Source organism: Macadamia integrifolia, chromosome 5, assembly GCF_013358625.1.
Source record: "Macadamia integrifolia cultivar HAES 741 chromosome 5, SCU_Mint_v3, whole genome shotgun sequence".
NCBI lineage: Eukaryota > Viridiplantae > Streptophyta > Magnoliopsida > Proteales > Proteaceae > Macadamia > Macadamia integrifolia.
Genome location: NC_056561.1, coordinates 78,855 through 95,703, shown reverse-complemented (window position 1 = coordinate 95,703; position 16,849 = coordinate 78,855). Strand labels below are relative to the sequence as shown.

Below are 16,849 nucleotides of genomic sequence, written 5' to 3'. Positions count from 1 at the left end.
CCTCAGTGAATAGCTTTGACTTTATTCTTTCAATTTAACCTCCACCATTCCATGACACAGTTTATTGAGTAGTTTGAATATTTCAATTTGATACTTTGGCTCAAAGACATGCTTGCCAATGCTTGGAATTTGCGCTTTAAAGCAATTGGAAGAGCATAATTGTTTTTTTTTTTTTTTCTAATACAAAAATTGAATGTGAATATTAATACGTAAAGTCATTAAAATATCAAAATTATACTCATGTCATCCTTTGCCTCAATAATCTCCCCCTTTTTCGTGATGACAAGTTATTATTGAAAAAAAAATCCATATACATCATTCAAAAAAATATATCAAACAATGCATGACTGTCCAAATATGAAAGAGATACAAGGTATGCAATAAATATTTATGATTCATTTAAGCATTTTTCAAAACATACACACAAATATACGACAGATTCATAATAATCACTCCCTTTGGGAATATGCATACAATATTTGGCATTAATATTTAAACGCACACCCTTGGCTCTCATTAGCCATGAAAATTATGATATAAACATTTAAATCCTTACATATTTTTACAGAAAATGAAACTTTTTAGCTCATATTCATACACTGTACATTTTTCAAGCTCATACATTTCAATTTTTCTATCATTTTATCATTGTTAGAAAGGGACTAGATAGGTTACACCATTAAGAACAAAATATGCATAAAAATATGGATTTTGAAATAGTACATTGAGACAATACAATCAAATAAAGTGCAAACAACAAAAAACCATACAAATTACATATAAAGTAAAAAAATTATAACCAATTGAAAGGTCATGATTTCTATAACCAAAACTAGGCTTATTTAGGAATATCATGTATATTCACATGATACTATTTTGTAAATATTATATAGATATGGAATTACATAGTAATCAAATTAATTCCATTTTCAAAATAAAATGTCTAAGGCCAACAGCCAATGGTCTCTCAAGAAGAACACACTCATTTGAACATATCAAGACCAAATATGGACTTATATAACAATCAAAGAATTTCACCAATTAAGCATTTGGACTTACAAAGAGAGAAGCCCTTCCACTTTAAGGCTAAAACTGAACTTATACATACATAAGCATTATCATTTAAGCTCATCAAATTCAAACACCATAAAAAAGGGTCAGTGAGTCACCCACTCGGCGCTTCCTTGGAGTGATTCGTAACGGTAGGCACTCAATTTGACCGTTGGGGTCGATAGATTGCCGTCAGATCAAAGATTATGGATTATGAACCGTCCAGATGAATCGACCGTTGAACATCGAAACGCTTCGCTTCTGAGATCTGTTGTCCTTGTCTCTCTTTACTGCTACGAAAACGCCCCTTTTTACTCAAAATTCAAATAAAGACCGTTGCAATTTACAAAGACCACGATTTATATCTTCAAGAAAAAAGGAAAAAAAAAATTGCTTAAATCATCTTCATCTCCCATACAAACTCTTCTCTTTGGACTGATTTGAGAGATTTCTTCTGTTCTCCAATTTGATCTTATTTTCTCTAACTTGAAGAGTTCTGTAAAGTAGACTGAAAATGGTTCAGATGGTTTCTTCCCCTTCCTCTCCTGTGACCATCACAGTTTCTTCTTCCGGAGGTAAAGGAGGAGGGTTTAGAAGCATGGGTTTGACGAGTCCAATTTCAAGAAACTCCCCTCTTGGTAGAAACGGGGCTTCAAGTGGTGGAAGGCGAGCCTCAAGTGGTGAAACTGGAAAATATTGCTCCATGTCTAAGGACGAAGCAGAAGAAGTGAGCTCAGAGTTTGTGAACTACACTGTTCACATCCCACCAACCCCGGATCACCAGACCATGAACTCCTCTCAATATAGCCTCCCTGATGATGATGCCAAAGACCCAGGAAAACCCAACAGGAGTTACATCTCAGGTACCATCTTCTCGGGAGGATTCAACTCGGTCACTCGTGGGCACGTTGTAGAGTGCTCAGGTGACCGTCATGAAATGGTGAAATCAATGGCAATGATATGCGGCATGGAGGGTTGTGACGGCAAAGCATTGAAAGGTGATGGAAGGGTTCCATGTGATTGTGGTTTCAAAATTTGCAGGGATTGTTATCTGGATTGCCTTGGGAATGGAGGCAATTGCCCCGGATGTAAGGAGCCTTACAGGGATGTGACAGACGACGATGGAGCCCGGTCTGAAGCAGGCGATCAGGCTTGTCCCCTTCCCTCAATGGTGGATAGAAGGCTTTCACTGGTGAAATCATTTAAAGCTCCAAATCCTCCTGATTTTGATCACAACCGCTGGCTCTATGAAACAAAGGGGACATATGGGTATGGAAATGCGGTCTGGCCAAAAGATGGATACGGTGGTGGATCTGGGGTTAATGGGTTCGAATATCCACCTGATTTCGGAGAAAGAAGCAGGAGACCTCTGACCAGGAAGGTGTCGGTTTCTACTGCCATTCTCAGTCCATACAGGTGAGAGTAAGAACAGAGAACTTCCAGTTTTTCTCAGCTCATACCAAATTGCTGCCTTGCACATGAAAACAGTTTGCTTGGTTTGCCATGATTTTATTTTAATTAATAATTAGATGCATATGAAGTGTGGAAATGTGAATTCTTTGCCTCTAGTTTAAAAATTAATATCATCTTCCTCTACAGGTTGCTTATGGTAATTCGTCTCGTTGCACTTGGTTTCTTTCTTACTTGGAGAATTAGACATCCCAACCATGAGGCAATTTGGTTATGGGGGATGTCAGTTACTTGTGAACTCTGGTTTGCCCTTTCATGGCTTCTCGACCAGCTCTCCAAGCTATGTCCTGTAAATAGGGTGAACGACCTCTCTGTTTTGAAAGACCGTTTTGAATCCCCAAACCTTCGGAATCCCAAAGGAAGATCTGATCTTCCAGGGATTGATGTTTTTGTCTCCACTGCAGACCCAGAAAAAGAACCTCCTCTTGTAACTGCAAACACCATTCTCTCAATCCTTGCTGTTGATTACCCTGTGGAAAAGCTTGCTTGTTATCTATCAGATGATGGAGGATCCCTCCTGACATTTGAAGCTCTTGCTGAGACTGCGAGCTTTGCACAGATATGGGTTCCTTTCTGCAGGAAACACAGAATAGAACCAAGAAATCCCGAGGCATACTTTGGGCAGAAACGTGACTTTCTCAAGAACAAAGTTCGACTAGATTTTGTCAGGGAGAGAAGACGGATGAAGAGAGAATATGATGAGTTCAAGGTGAGGATAAATTCCCTACCTGAATCAATAAGGAGGCGTTCGGAAGCATATAATGCCCATGAAGAGCTAAAAGCAAAGAGAAAACAGTTGGAAATGGGTGGCAATCCTTCTGAAAAGCTCAAGGTCCCAAAGGCTACATGGATGTCTGATGGGGCTCATTGGCCAGGAACATGGTCGTCTGCAGAGAATGACCATTCAAGAGGAGATCATGCGGGTATAATTCAGGTACTTCTCACCAACTTCAATTTAATTAACTAGCTATATTCTTGTTCGTAATTGTGCTGTGATAACTCAAGTAATGGTTTCCTTTAGGCAATGTTAGCACCACCAAATTCGGAGCCAGCAATGGGCCCTGAAGCAGATGACGAGAATCCAGTTGATACCACTGAAGTCGATATCAGATTGCCGATGCTGGTCTATGTATCCAGAGAGAAAAGACCAGGTTATGATCACAACAAGAAAGCAGGGGCTATGAATGCTCTGGTTCGAACAAGTGCAATTATGTCAAATGGCCCATTTATACTCAACCTTGACTGTGACCACTACATCTATAATTCCTTGGCCCTTAGGGAAGGAATGTGCTTCATGCTGGACAGGGGTGGTGATAGAATCTGCTATGTCCAATTCCCACAGAGGTTTGAAGGTATTGATCCAAATGACCGTTACGCAAACCACAATACAGTATTCTTTGATGTGAGCATGCGAGCACTAGATGGGTTGCAAGGTCCAATGTATGTGGGGACTGGTTGCATTTTCCGAAGAATTGCTCTTTATGGCTTTAGTCCTCCGAGGGCTACAGAACATCATGGGTGGTTTGGAAGAAGGAAAATGAAGCTGTGGCTGAGAGCATCACGCAAAGTGGCAAAGGAGGAAACAGATGATATGGTATTTCCAATCAATGGTGAACACAATGATGAGGATGATGATGGAGACATTGAATCTCTGCTTCTTCCAAAGAGGTTTGGAAACTCTATGGCACTTGTAGCATCAATTCCTGTAGCAGAATATCAAGGAAGGTTGCTTCAAGAATTGCAAGGAAAAGGGATTCAAGGCCGGCCTGCTGGTTCTCTTGCGGTGCCTCGAGAGCCCTTAGATGCCGCAACAGTGGCAGAGGCAATAAGTGCAATATCTTGCTACTATGAGGACAAAACAGAGTGGGGCAGAAGGGTAGGATGGATCTATGGTTCTGTAACAGAAGATGTGGTCACAGGTTATCGGATGCACAACAGGGGATGGAGATCAGTATACTGCATCACCAAGCGTGATGCATTCAGAGGTACAGCGCCTATCAATCTGACTGACCGGCTCCACCAAGTCCTCCGCTGGGCAACTGGCTCTGTTGAGATCTTCTTCTCCCGTAACAATGCTCTGTTCGCCTCTCGACGGATGAAATTCTTGCAAAAGGTGGCCTACTTCAACGTTGGAATATACCCCTTCACATCATTCTTCCTTCTTGTATACTGCTTCCTGCCAGCAATGTCCCTCTTCACAGGGCAGTTCATAGTAGAGTCCCTCAATGTGACCTTTCTTATATTCTTATTGATGATTACAATCACCTTATGCCTGCTAGCCATCCTTGAGATAAGGTGGTCTGGGATCACTCTTCATGAATGGTGGCGGAACGAACAATTCTGGTTGATTGGTGGAACCAGTGCTCACCCAGCTGCTGTGTTACAGGGCCTCCTAAAGCTAATTGCAGGAGTTGATATCTCATTCACATTGACATCCAAATCTTCAGCACCTGATGATGGAGATGATGAGTTTGCAGATCTATACATAGTGAAGTGGAGCTTCCTGATGGTCCTACCAATCACAATAATGATGGTGAACACCATAGCAATTGCAGTCGGTGTGGCAAGGACCATATACAGCCCATTCCCGCAGTGGAGCAGGCTCCTTGGAGGGGTGTTCTTCAGCTTTTGGGTGCTGTGCCATCTCTATCCATTTGCTAAGGGTTTGATGGGGAAAAGAGGGAAAGTCCCCACCATAGTCTTTGTATGGTCTGGGTTGCTGTCAATCATTATTTCCTTGCTGTGGGTGTACATAAGCCCTCCTGCTGGGAGTCAGGTTTTTATGAATTTCCAGTTCCCTTGATGCCCTCCTGCTATAAAAGGAGTTTCTAGAGTTTTTGTATCTGAATCTCTTACATTTCTTGCACCCCCAGTGGAGAGGAAGCCTTCTGGTGTTACATTGAGCAGTTAAAACTCAAATATGAGATATCTGCCATGAAAATGGTGTTCCAAATGCGAAAATCTGGAGTCCAAGCAATGCTTAAGAAAGGATAAAAGCATATCTTAGGCCTCGATGAAGCTGTCATCAAAGGATGTTGATGTCTACAAGCAGCTTTCCACCACCATTGTTCTCAAGATTCTTGCAATCTGTATAGAGTGAGGAAAAAAACATTCTAATCATTTCATGTTGCCGAGTAAAATGTGATGTCTATTTTTTGTCTTCCTTTTGAGACTCAGAGATCATGCCCATAAAAAAAAAATAAAAATGATAAAAAAATAAAAAATATAATCATTGTTGTCATGAACTGTCATCTACATTGGGAAATGAGATGCCAGTAGGGGTCAAAGATTACCGCCGTTACCGATCCTGATTCCTGCTGAATCAATGATCCCTGATTCCAGGTTTGAAACCTTGGAGATAACAAAAATATTTTCAATACAAGGAGGCATTGATGTTCAGTACTTTAACATATATTTTTATGTCTGCAAGAATATTTTGTCCCAAAACCAATGGGCATCTTGGGTCATTTTGTGCTGCCTTTTCATTTACCCAGCTTGATGATTGTTGAAATAGTCAGAAAGTTCACTGTTTTGAGATAATGTGAAATGTTTTTTATGACAAGAAGAAGCCGCTAATCTTATCTGTGACTTGACTCCGTTCCGTGTGCACTTCGTTATCATCTAATTAGTAAAAATGATAATTGTTTTTGAAAAGGTGAAATATTGTCAACAATCTAATTTGTCTGGTGCGTTCTTGTGAAAACCTCAGGATTTCTGAATTGGCTTTCAAATGCTAAAAGCGAACATTTTATAGAGAAAGTTGACAGGACTGCCATTAAGTGTTCACCATGGATACACTAGGAGGAGTCCTAACCCTATTTGTCTTTTTGTTTGGCATGGTGAATGGGACCATCCATGAATATACTATTCTGCAGAGTACCTTCCATCACCATGGATATTCAAGTAAGCATCACTATTATATTTGTTCAGGAGGTCAAGTACAATAAAATTACTGGCTGCCTTTCATGGGCTAAAATGTCCTCTTAGCTATGTTACCGAAATCCTCATTTCTTTTCTGCTTTCTTTTTCTGTGTCCATTGACAATGGCTTATGTGGAAATGCTGTTGGGTCTGTTTTATAAACATTTTTATGTATTGTACTTTTTTCTTGTGAGGTTCTATGCTTTATAACACTATAAACTTTGAATACATATAGTTTGACTTTCAAGATTCTCAAATGTGGGTATGAAGTTCATTTGCTTCTCTCAGAGATATCGAAATCCTATCCTTGATATTCCTTTTCATAAATTGTAGTTTTTGCTGGGGTTGTTGATACAGTTGCACAGCTGAAGAAAGGAAATTCCTAATTCACAGTGATGAGCAGTTTCGATTTTACAGTCAGAAGCTTTGGCTTTGTAAATGCCTTATTTTCCTTTTCTAGAAGTCCAAGTCCACTTAGGTTTTCTTTTCTAGAAGTCCATATTCTGTGTGGGTAGTGAATTTTGAGGTTAAGAAAGTTTACCCTGCTGATATTAGTGATCTTTCCGTGTTTTTATCTATCTTCATCTTCTATCCTGCCAATTTCATGTAGGTATATGGTTTTGTAAATGTGCTTATTTAAAGGGTACATTTGCATATGTACCCTTTAAATATACTGCTAAGCATCTATGATGCATTGCCAAAAAAACAAAAAAAAATTATGCGACGTTGTAGCTTCTGAGTCATTCAGCCTAGGGTCAATGATGATGCAGCTCAGTCCCTCCACAAGCAGCACATCAGGCCATATTCAGCTTTGCTGATGTTTGGAGTTTAGACTAGTCCATCCATTTGGATCTTGATCCATTTTATAATGTCAGTTGCTTTTAGAAGATGCTCTGTTAGAAAGCTTATAAATTACAGCATAGTTTATGAATTGGGCATCTTATTGAATATTTAATGATTTCAAGATAAAGGCTTGAGTGGAAAGTCTTCATTTTCGGTATATGTTTATTTAGAGGTTCAGGTGAATAGACTCAGTCCTAAGTCTTTCTGACTGGATTGTAACAAGTTCACAACTCCATAAATACTTATGAGAAATGCAACTCCACATGGCCTTGTGGATTCAAATTCTGGTTGTGCTGCTTAATACAAATATGTCCTTGGTGATTTTTCATTTAGGAGATGCCTCTGGTTGTTCTTCTTAATACAAACATGTTACTTGTAACGGTAAGAGGTCCGGTGCTGATCCAGTTGATTGGTATAAGGATTGTATGGCGAGCAACCTGAGCTGAGAAAATACGCAACCATGCATGAAGAGTTACTAACAATGTCTATACAGTCTATAGCCACTTCATCAATAACTAGTAGCCATGTGTTCTTGTCTTAGTTTGAGCGAAGATGCCTCTTCTTTCTCCTAGCTTTAGATATTATTTCCCAAGGTCAAAGCCACTAACAATGGCTTTGCTATTACAGTCTCTGATTTCTCTGATTTTCATGCATCACTGTTCAAGAATGATGGGCAGCTAATGGGGTCTTAACTCAATCTTTGACTTGCTTGCGGCTTGGATCAATATGCTATAGCAAAATTTTCTGAAAGCATTGAAATGGTACCTAAAACCCTTGCCAAGAATGCTGGGCTGCATGTAATGGCGTTCATTTCTACCCTTTTTGCTGAACTTGCATCTGGAAACACCAAGGTTGGTGGTATTGACTTGGATGAGGAGGAGGTCCCAGTAAGGACGTTACAATGGCCATGAATATTTGGCACCTCAATGTAATATGTGAGATAATTTCCTGTGTATACTACCATCCAAGTTTCTGGGATCATTACCTACTTGAAGTCGATTGCTTGATATCTGTGCTTAAGGTATGTAGAGGTTCATAATGTACGGAGCCTTACCCCCTCTTCATAGAGAGGCTGTTTCCTGACTCAAACTCATAACCACTTGTTTTGATGTCTGTGCTTTGACGTCTTTGCTTATTGCAACCAAATGGTTGGTTTGTGCAAGTGTTATTTGAATCATCTTAGAGTTCAACAAATTTTCAGCTTAACACAACTCAACTAGGCCTTAACTACTCGTAGTCACTGAACGCTTGATGAATCCTCTTCCACCTTGAGGGTATTAGGAAGCACTTGATACTTATGGTTGGTAAGATGCCATGATTAGCTTGGTGCATGGTTCATTTACTTGGTTGTTATTTGACACCAAATCCAATCAATTTTGGGTAGGGAAGATGGGGGAAAAAGGAGAGCCTGAAACTGTACTCTGCAGATGTCGTATTTCAAAGCTTATCAAGGACAAATGGTTCATAACATGGTGCTGGTATCAAGCAAATGTAAGTGGCATTTGCTAAACAGATTCAGAAATTTTTTAAGAATTGATTAAGGGAGTTAATTCAAATATTAAACAGCAACACTCCAATCCTTATTTTACCCAAATTAATCGCCAAAAATCCATTTCTTGAATAATTGAATTTCAGGTCAGTATCTAAACCAAACTTCTAAAAATCCATTGAAATAACACCAAAACAGAACCATATAGGCTAGGTAACATAGACTTTTCTTCTTTCTCAGGCAAATTTGTGCATTAGAATGACAGACCATGGCCTTCCGTTGCGTTTCCAGATACTCAATTACATAAATTCAATTCAGTGTATATAATCAGTATGTAGTAACCACAATGAAACAGAAGGAACAATGCAACCCCAATGACAATGCGCAAATGGAGTAGATCAGTTAAAACTAGGGCAGGGCGGTCCCTTGGAGAGGCCAAGACGAACTTCCATTCCATGATGCATGTCTACTGGCCGGAGAGTTTCTGAGTCACATGGATCTGCAAGAAACAGCAGAGAGAAGCATAAGAAACTGCAGGAGACAAAAAACCAGAATACTGAAATCATTTTAACCACTATACCGAGGGAAGTAGATCTTTGCCAGTGATCCAATATTCCACCAGAAAGAAATTTTTACATTTTCTTTTTCCATTTAAATTTATCAATGATAATTAGTAGGATACAGAGTTCAACTGCTCACTAATCTAAACTCTATTATTGTGGACCCATAGGCAATCTGTTATTCAGGAAAGTCAAAATCCTCACAATGCTGATTCAAATTAACATCCGTGGAATTTTGGAAGTGTTTCATTTCTCAAAGCTTCCAGCCATCTGTTCGAGCTCACAGGCTAGCTGCACAATCTCAAATTTCACGACATCTTGACGGATTTGTGTGGAGGAAAGGTTAAAAATAAAATTGTTACCAGGGTGATACTCTTCAAAGCCAAAGTCATCCAAGCTTCCACTGAGAGCCTCCAAACCTAGCATAGAAGATGGCAATGCTCCAGGAGGTCTCTGGAATCTGCAACAGCCAAAAACAATGACAACATTAAGGAATGACAAAAAAGACGAATAACAGTGGGTTTAATATAAAACTAAATAAGAAATCAGGCCTTATGGTGACTATGAAGTGTTTGTTCTATCAAAAACAAAAAAAAAAAAAAAAAAAAAAAAAACCTTCACTCTGAGCTAAATAGTTTTGGTTCCTCGCAAAGGATTTGTAGGATTATCTAATTAAACATCCCATTCCATGACTTCCTTAGAATGTTTTGCTTTTTTAATATATTAAAAAAAAAAATCCACCTTCTATAATTATTATGATTCTTTTCAGTCTTTGAATTCTTCAATTTTTGTGGTAACGTCAGTGCTATATTCAATGCAAGAAAACTCTGCCAACTAGCCTAGTCTTTCTGGATGAAGAAATCAAGGAATAGAGCATTTAGGTGTCAGATGAATTTTCTTTTCCATCAGCAAGAGAAAGAAGTATTGTATTATATGCTATGGAGATGTTGGTCAACAAACAAATATATAAGCACAGCTAAAAAAAAAAAAACCAGCAAAGCAACAAATCCCAACTCATTTTTCACAATTTACAGTGAAGACAGTAGAGTCTATTATATCCCTTTTGTGACTTACTAAACCTGTAACCTAATTGGAAAAATGCCAACATTTGGGTACACTATCTGGTCCATACAAGGCAATATGAGCACCAGAAATTGCAGAAAGCAATCATAAGCAAGATATCTCAAAGAAAGGGAGGTATTCAGTGAATCAATGCTTCATTCTGACCAATATAGTTGAAATTTTCAACAGCTGGTGTGAAATTAAATAGGAAAAAGCAAGTGCTCCAAGAGAATAGATAAGAGGGTCTGAACACTAACCCATGTTTGTGTTTCTTTGCATTGTTGATCATAGCCAAAATTCCTTTTTATCTTTTGCCATTCTCATTCCAAATCACAACCAATTAAACAGTATTTACCTTTATATTCTCAACAAATTTAAGCCTCAATTGAGCACATTAAATCACCACCCTACATATGACCATGTCTTTCAAAGCTCTTCTATAAGAACATTTCTTCTTGGCATGGCTCCGAGGCACACAGTATATTCTATGGACCAGGCCGTTTAAGGGCAGATATGAAAAATGCTTAAGATTTATAACATCTGCGGCACCAAAAAGAAGTTCAATAACATCTGGAGGGCAAGGACCTAAGACTGTTTTTTAAGTATGGGCGTCTTGATGCATAAGTAAATGGTTGCCTTGGGCCACGTGCCACCTGAGCCACACCTTGACAACGATGAAAGTTACCAAACAAGAGAACTCAACAGAACAATGAAAATATGGATTCAAAAAGATTTATACAGATAACCAGGCCTGTGGAATTGGCAACTCCAAAATAACAGAGATTGCAGCTTGTCTGGTGGGTCTTGGGAGGTGAGAGTCTGAGACACCTTATCACTGGATATACAGATCCTTGAGAAAATATATTCCAAGCTTTCTCTAAGAAAATATAGTTTTACGGCCCAAGGTCAGCAGGATCTTACAAAGAGAAATTTCCAGAAAAGAAGTATTGTACATCTGGACCTCCATTTCTAGCTGCTCTGGTTAGGGTTACTCATCCTCATTGAGTTTTTTATGATTTTCGGTTTGTCCTTGTACATTCCTTCCATTATTTAATAAATCCCCTTCCCAAAAGAATGAGACCATCTTGCCCCAGATCATACGGCTAAATGAGTCGGCACTCATCTTGCCTAGATCTCCAGTAACAATCTACTTAAAAACACAGGATCTGACATGCAGAACAACAATGAGATAGAGTGCATCATTATGTTTTTATTCCCATGAGGATATTTCATCTACATCAGTCACAAGTCCACCCCTCCCCTCTCACACACAAGAAGTTAGACTTTAGAGGTTATGCTCCTTCACCCGTTTTTCCCTTAAAAATCTTATCCAAGTCCATTCAAAACAAGCATTGCCTAGCTTCAGAACATCCTTGACACTCGTAATTTCTCATGCTCGGAACGAAACCCGAACAGAAGTGATTAGTGATTACATGATAATAACAATAACCCTCTATATAACTATTACAGTTCTTTAATCACCAGTGACCAAGACTCCCCATATAACATTTTCGGCCAATAAGACGATAGTTCGAGCTAAATTACATACTGAAGAATTTAAGAAGCTCATAGTTAGTACATATCTCTTGTGGGTTCGAGGGTTAGGGATTTAGGTCTGAAATTACTATCTGATTTCACACAATAGAGAACTAAAGTATGTCATCTACAGAATATGATACCTAGACAAGATTTGCCTGTCGAGATCCATCTTCAAAGGAAAAGCTGACCCATAAGTGCTAGCGAGGATCTTTCTTTTCATTTGCCCTTGTTTTACCCTCGTCTGATCAATAAATTCAGCAAAAAATGAACGCAATTAGAAAAAAAATAAAATAGGGAAACATGGAAACCCACCATTAAACAATCTCCATAAGAAGAGGGCAAAAAAAAGAAGGGATTTTTCCAAGATTTGTACCGATTCCAGCGCGGATTGGAGGGGATGAGCATCAAGAACAATTTCACTCTTAACGCCTTGTAATCCAAAGCGCAAAGCATCCTTTTCGTTCCCATTGATTTCGTGAGCGATCGTCTTCGAGCCCTCCATTTCTCTCTTCTTCGATTACAGACTACGGAGGCCTCAAACAGTTCTTTGCTTGTGTACTACACGACTACTTCGTAATAAGGCCTGTGCTGATGGGCAAACGTGGGATTGTGTCATGATTTTTATTTTCTTGGACATCGGATGCTCTTCGTGAATGACGTGAAGTACACTATTTCCTATGTAGAATTGGCGTTCTTTATGGGCAATGATAGAAAATTGATAAAATGGTTTCTTCTCGAAGGCGATTGGAACATTGGTCCGTAGGCTCGTGCCCCAAGTCGTCGACGTAATCGGACCGGAATCAAATCCTCTCGATTACAATCCGATTTGGCCAGAATCGGTAGGAGCGATTCCTCCAATCCATATCTATAGTCTAAAAAAAAAAAAATAAATCGAGCTATAAATTGTCCAAAAATATATTATTAGCTTTTTTTTTTTTTACTTTAAATACCCAACTATAAATTGGTCCAAAAATATTATTATTAGTAATTTTTTTTTTTTACTCTAAATACCGTTCTATATAAACCTAATATCAAAGTTGGGAGGATATGAGTGCATGTGCCCATCTGTTGTGGTGTGTATCTTGGTCCTCTTGATGTTGAGTGTTTAATATATTGAAGGGAGAGCCAAAACCCTATAAAGAAAATGTCAATTAATAATAGAACAACTCCTCTCCCTAATCTTCCCCCTTGTGCTTCAATCTATAACATTCTCTCACTCATGTCTTGCAACGCCAATGACATAGTAGCAGTGGCAATGACATATTAATCTTTCTCTCTCTCTCCGTCCTCACATGAAATGAAGTTAAAGAATTCTTTACTCCCCCACTTACCAAACTATCCATCACCCCACCCTCCACTAATGGCTCAGAATTTTTCTTACACTTTTCCTATTTATTTGATCAAAATAACCTCAATAAAATAGTGTGATAAACACTACATCTAATGGTTTTTTCTTTCACAGGGGTAGTGTGTTTTTTCTGGTAAAGTCAATTCAATAACTTACACAAATTTTAGGTCTTCCCAATTTTGTTCTTTCTGTTACCTATTTTAGATTTCAACAATACTTTTGCAAAAAACAACCCCTTGACATGATTCTTAATCAATTTTTTTGGGGTTAAGTGTTCCTAATCATGACCAACAAGGACAGTCCCTCTTCAATTTGAAATTTTTTTCTTTACTACAAGAAATAATCATGAAAATTTTCCTCTTATCAAGGTTTTAGTTCGTCATATCAGCCTCTCTATCATTTGACATCAATAGTGATACAGAAAGGCTGTATCAGGTCAATTAATAATTTCAAATAAAAATCATTTTTTGAACTGTATTGATCGTTAAATGTTAGTGTTGTATTGATATTAGTCACTGCGGATATTAATGCATATTGGCCGATCCAATATCCATACCTAAATCCATGCCTCACACATGACTATTGACATATCATGTTAGAAATGGTAGCCATAAAAGAACATGGAAGAAGAAAAAAACATTGAGATCACACGCATGGCTATTGTCATACTGTGCTTTCTTTTCTATATGTTTATCAATCTTGCTCCACTTTATATAGACCCAAGCGGTTGTGCCATGTCCATGGGGAGGATACTTTTTTTTTTCTTCATTCTTGAACCAATTTGATAGATGTTTTTTTAGGTCAAATCTTATCGAAAGCACATAGGCTGCTAGGTGTTGGTGTCCTATCTGATCAAGAAAGGGTGGCCAGGGGGTATGGGGTGAGGGTTGGGCGATGAGAATGGATCAAGCAACCTCTTTTAGTCTAGGGCTCTATTGCACTAGGAGAATGGATCCTCTACACATACGTTCGCTAGGATGAACATGTGAGGTTCTAACGCTTGTCCTTTTTTGCTTATTGATGTACCCCTCTTCATTCTTTGAATGACAGAAAATGGGATAAGTGTTGGATCCTTGCATGTACGTTTACTTGAACATACATGCAGAGTATCCATTCTCTACCCCACTTTGATAGATCATTTCACCAATTTCACCTCTCAGCCTCTAATACATTTTGGGGAGATTGAATCCTTTGCACGTATATTCACTTAAAAATACATCTTACTTAGGTAATATATGCAGCCAATCGCTAATACCTCTTCCCGTGCAGGTAACCACCCCATCCCATCTCATACCGCCCATGTGGTGTGGGTGGACCGAGTGAGACGGGTGGGATCCGGGCGTCCTCAGCTACATCTAATGATCTATGATCGGTGTATACGATGCATGTGTAGACAGTGGAGTGGTAGTATTTCAGTATTTCCCTTCTTTCGTACAATACAACAATGGCGCCAAGGAAACCAGTATAACTCCCCAACAAAGTAAAAAGAAGAGGGAAAGCTAAACTTGTGTGCATTTGTAAAGCAAATGATCAGTTAAGAGACTGTAGAGCAGTGAAGACGACAAATAACAACATGATCAACTTGGCACTTCACAGCTGGCCATGGTGATCTTCACTCACCAGCGTAGCCTGGACACCGGGGCTTGAAGCACAGCTTCCTCCCTCCGTAGCCACACAAGTTCCCTCACCAACATTGCCGGCATCGCCAGTCTGCAAGGTCGACTCGTCATCGATGCTCATGTCCAACCCCGTGTCTCCACCAATTCCAGCGAACGCCGGTGGATGAATGTGAGGGAACGGCCAAACCACACTGTGGACCACAATCTTGAAATTGTGCATCACATCAGGATTCCTCACACGCACGTAGTTGATCCTCAACGACGATGATCCTTCCGTACCAGCTGCGGTCGTTACCACTAGAGTCTGACCAATCTCCAAAGTCGGCAAAACAGTCCCCACCGGCAGCTTCGTCAGATCGGCGTCCATCAACATCCGGTCTGGCACGATGTGGAACCTCACACTGCTAACGTACGCGTGTCCTCCAGAGAAGATCGATTCGTCTTCGAGAGCGAACACTGTCATGTTCTTGAGATAGACTAGTTCCGGATACTTTACCCACAGAGCAAGAGAGAGGACGCTGAAGCCATTATTGCGGAGTCTAATAATGGCGTCCCTCAGCATCATCCGCATCAGAGGATACTGCGAGAGAGAATGCGTTCGATCGGAAAAGGACGGTTGAGGAGGAAAGGAAAGTGAAGTCATCCTCTCGACATTGCAAGACAACGGCGAGAGAGGAGCGACGAAACCTTGGAGGCAGTGAACGACGATAACACCGTTGTTGTAGAGATCTGGATGTGTAATCTCGACACCGCCGATGAAAATCTTGGTGTTATCCTCGGCCTCCGAGGTGACAGTAATGCAGCGTCCAGGGCTCATGGTCTCCAGCTTCGTCCCGAAAGAGAGCTTGCGGAGATAATCGAGAGAGAAGATACCTGGAACCATGTGTTCTCGGAGAAGCTGCGGTAGAGAGCAAGAACCGCAGCTCTGGATAGAAGCATCTGTCGGTGCGAAGAGCGTTGAAGGACCGTTCCAGATTGGAAATGCGGAGTCTGAAAGGGATGGAATCGCCATGGCGAGTTGATGGAATCCGAGATTCGTCAAGATCCGTTGAAACTGAGCAGTTGGATAGATAGATTCTTGGATATCTTGAGAAGGCAGCGGCGAACCAACTGGAGTGGAAAATGCAGACACAGAAGCTACGTTCATCACAGCCGCGCTCGTCAACGAGAGGTAGAACGAAACAACGAACGAGATAGTAAGAACCGTCAGTAGAATATTTGTCGCCATGGATGAAAGCTTTACTTGCGGAGAGAAGAAGTTCAGGTGGAAGATGCGGAGAGAAATGGGAGAGGCTGGACTCGGGAGTAGTTTTATACAACCGCATGACTGAGAGTGAACTGGATGCCACGTCGGCACAAGAAGCGGTTAGAGTTTGTTAGGAATTTCTTGGTTTTATAGGACGAAAATTTCCCTACTTTGTACAAAATGACCAATATATCTTCATTAATTTTATTTAAATTCATTGAGGGCGAGGGAGAGATTAGGGGTGCCTGTCCTAAGCTTGGTAGCTTCTACAAGTTCTTCTCGCTTTCAATGACCAATGTAACGTCATTGTTGTTCTGTTTTTTATTCTGGAACAAGGTTAACAAATGCTAATCTAGAGCCAAAGAACACAACTCCATAACAAAAACGGAAAAAGATAGGTTGTCCAAAGAACAATGTTTCCATAAGATAGTGAATTGCTCTCCAATTATTTTCAACCTTTTTAAATACTATAAATCTTGAATTAACTAGGTGTATAGGATAAGAAGTATTATGTCTTGATTTATTTTTAAAATACTATAACTTCTACTATATTGCCTTTTCTTGGGGATTGATATTATAAAGAGGTTCAACCAATGGGATATTACAACATTGTGAAAAAACCTAATATATTAGAATCTTAAATTGGCCATGAGGGAAAAATTCTTTAGTTTCGAGCTTTCACCTTTTCAGTTGGTATTGAAAT

General features: G+C 39.6%; 3 protein-coding genes across 3 annotated transcripts; 1 reads left to right on the top strand and 2 right to left on the bottom strand.

Annotated features, from left to right (window-relative positions):
* The first annotated feature begins 1,410 nt into the window (after positions 1-1,410).
* LOC122078530 (cellulose synthase-like protein D5) lies at positions 1,411-5,683 on the top strand. Its single transcript, XM_042644544.1, has 3 exons — positions 1,411-2,466; positions 2,650-3,454; positions 3,542-5,683. The coding sequence occupies exons 1-3, from the start codon at positions 1,565-1,567 to the stop codon at positions 5,321-5,323; spliced, it is 3,489 nt and encodes a 1,162-aa protein (XP_042500478.1). The 5' UTR covers positions 1,411-1,564; the 3' UTR covers positions 5,324-5,683.
* A 3,244-nt stretch (positions 5,684-8,927) lies between these two features.
* LOC122078531 (cyclin-B1-2-like) lies at positions 8,928-12,497 on the bottom strand. The gene is made up of 4 exons (XM_042644545.1): positions 12,307-12,497; positions 12,074-12,174; positions 9,695-9,792; positions 8,928-9,271 (listed from the first exon to the last, which is right to left on the bottom strand). The coding sequence occupies exons 1-4, from the start codon at positions 12,433-12,435 to the stop codon at positions 9,171-9,173; spliced, it is 429 nt and encodes a 142-aa protein (XP_042500479.1). The 5' UTR covers positions 12,436-12,497; the 3' UTR covers positions 8,928-9,170.
* A 2,172-nt stretch (positions 12,498-14,669) lies between these two features.
* LOC122079215 lies at positions 14,670-16,171 on the bottom strand. The gene has a single exon (XM_042645480.1). The coding sequence runs from the start codon at positions 16,126-16,128 to the stop codon at positions 14,872-14,874; it is 1,257 nt and encodes a 418-aa protein (XP_042501414.1). The 5' UTR covers positions 16,129-16,171; the 3' UTR covers positions 14,670-14,871.
* Positions 16,172-16,849: the final 678 nt, after the last annotated feature.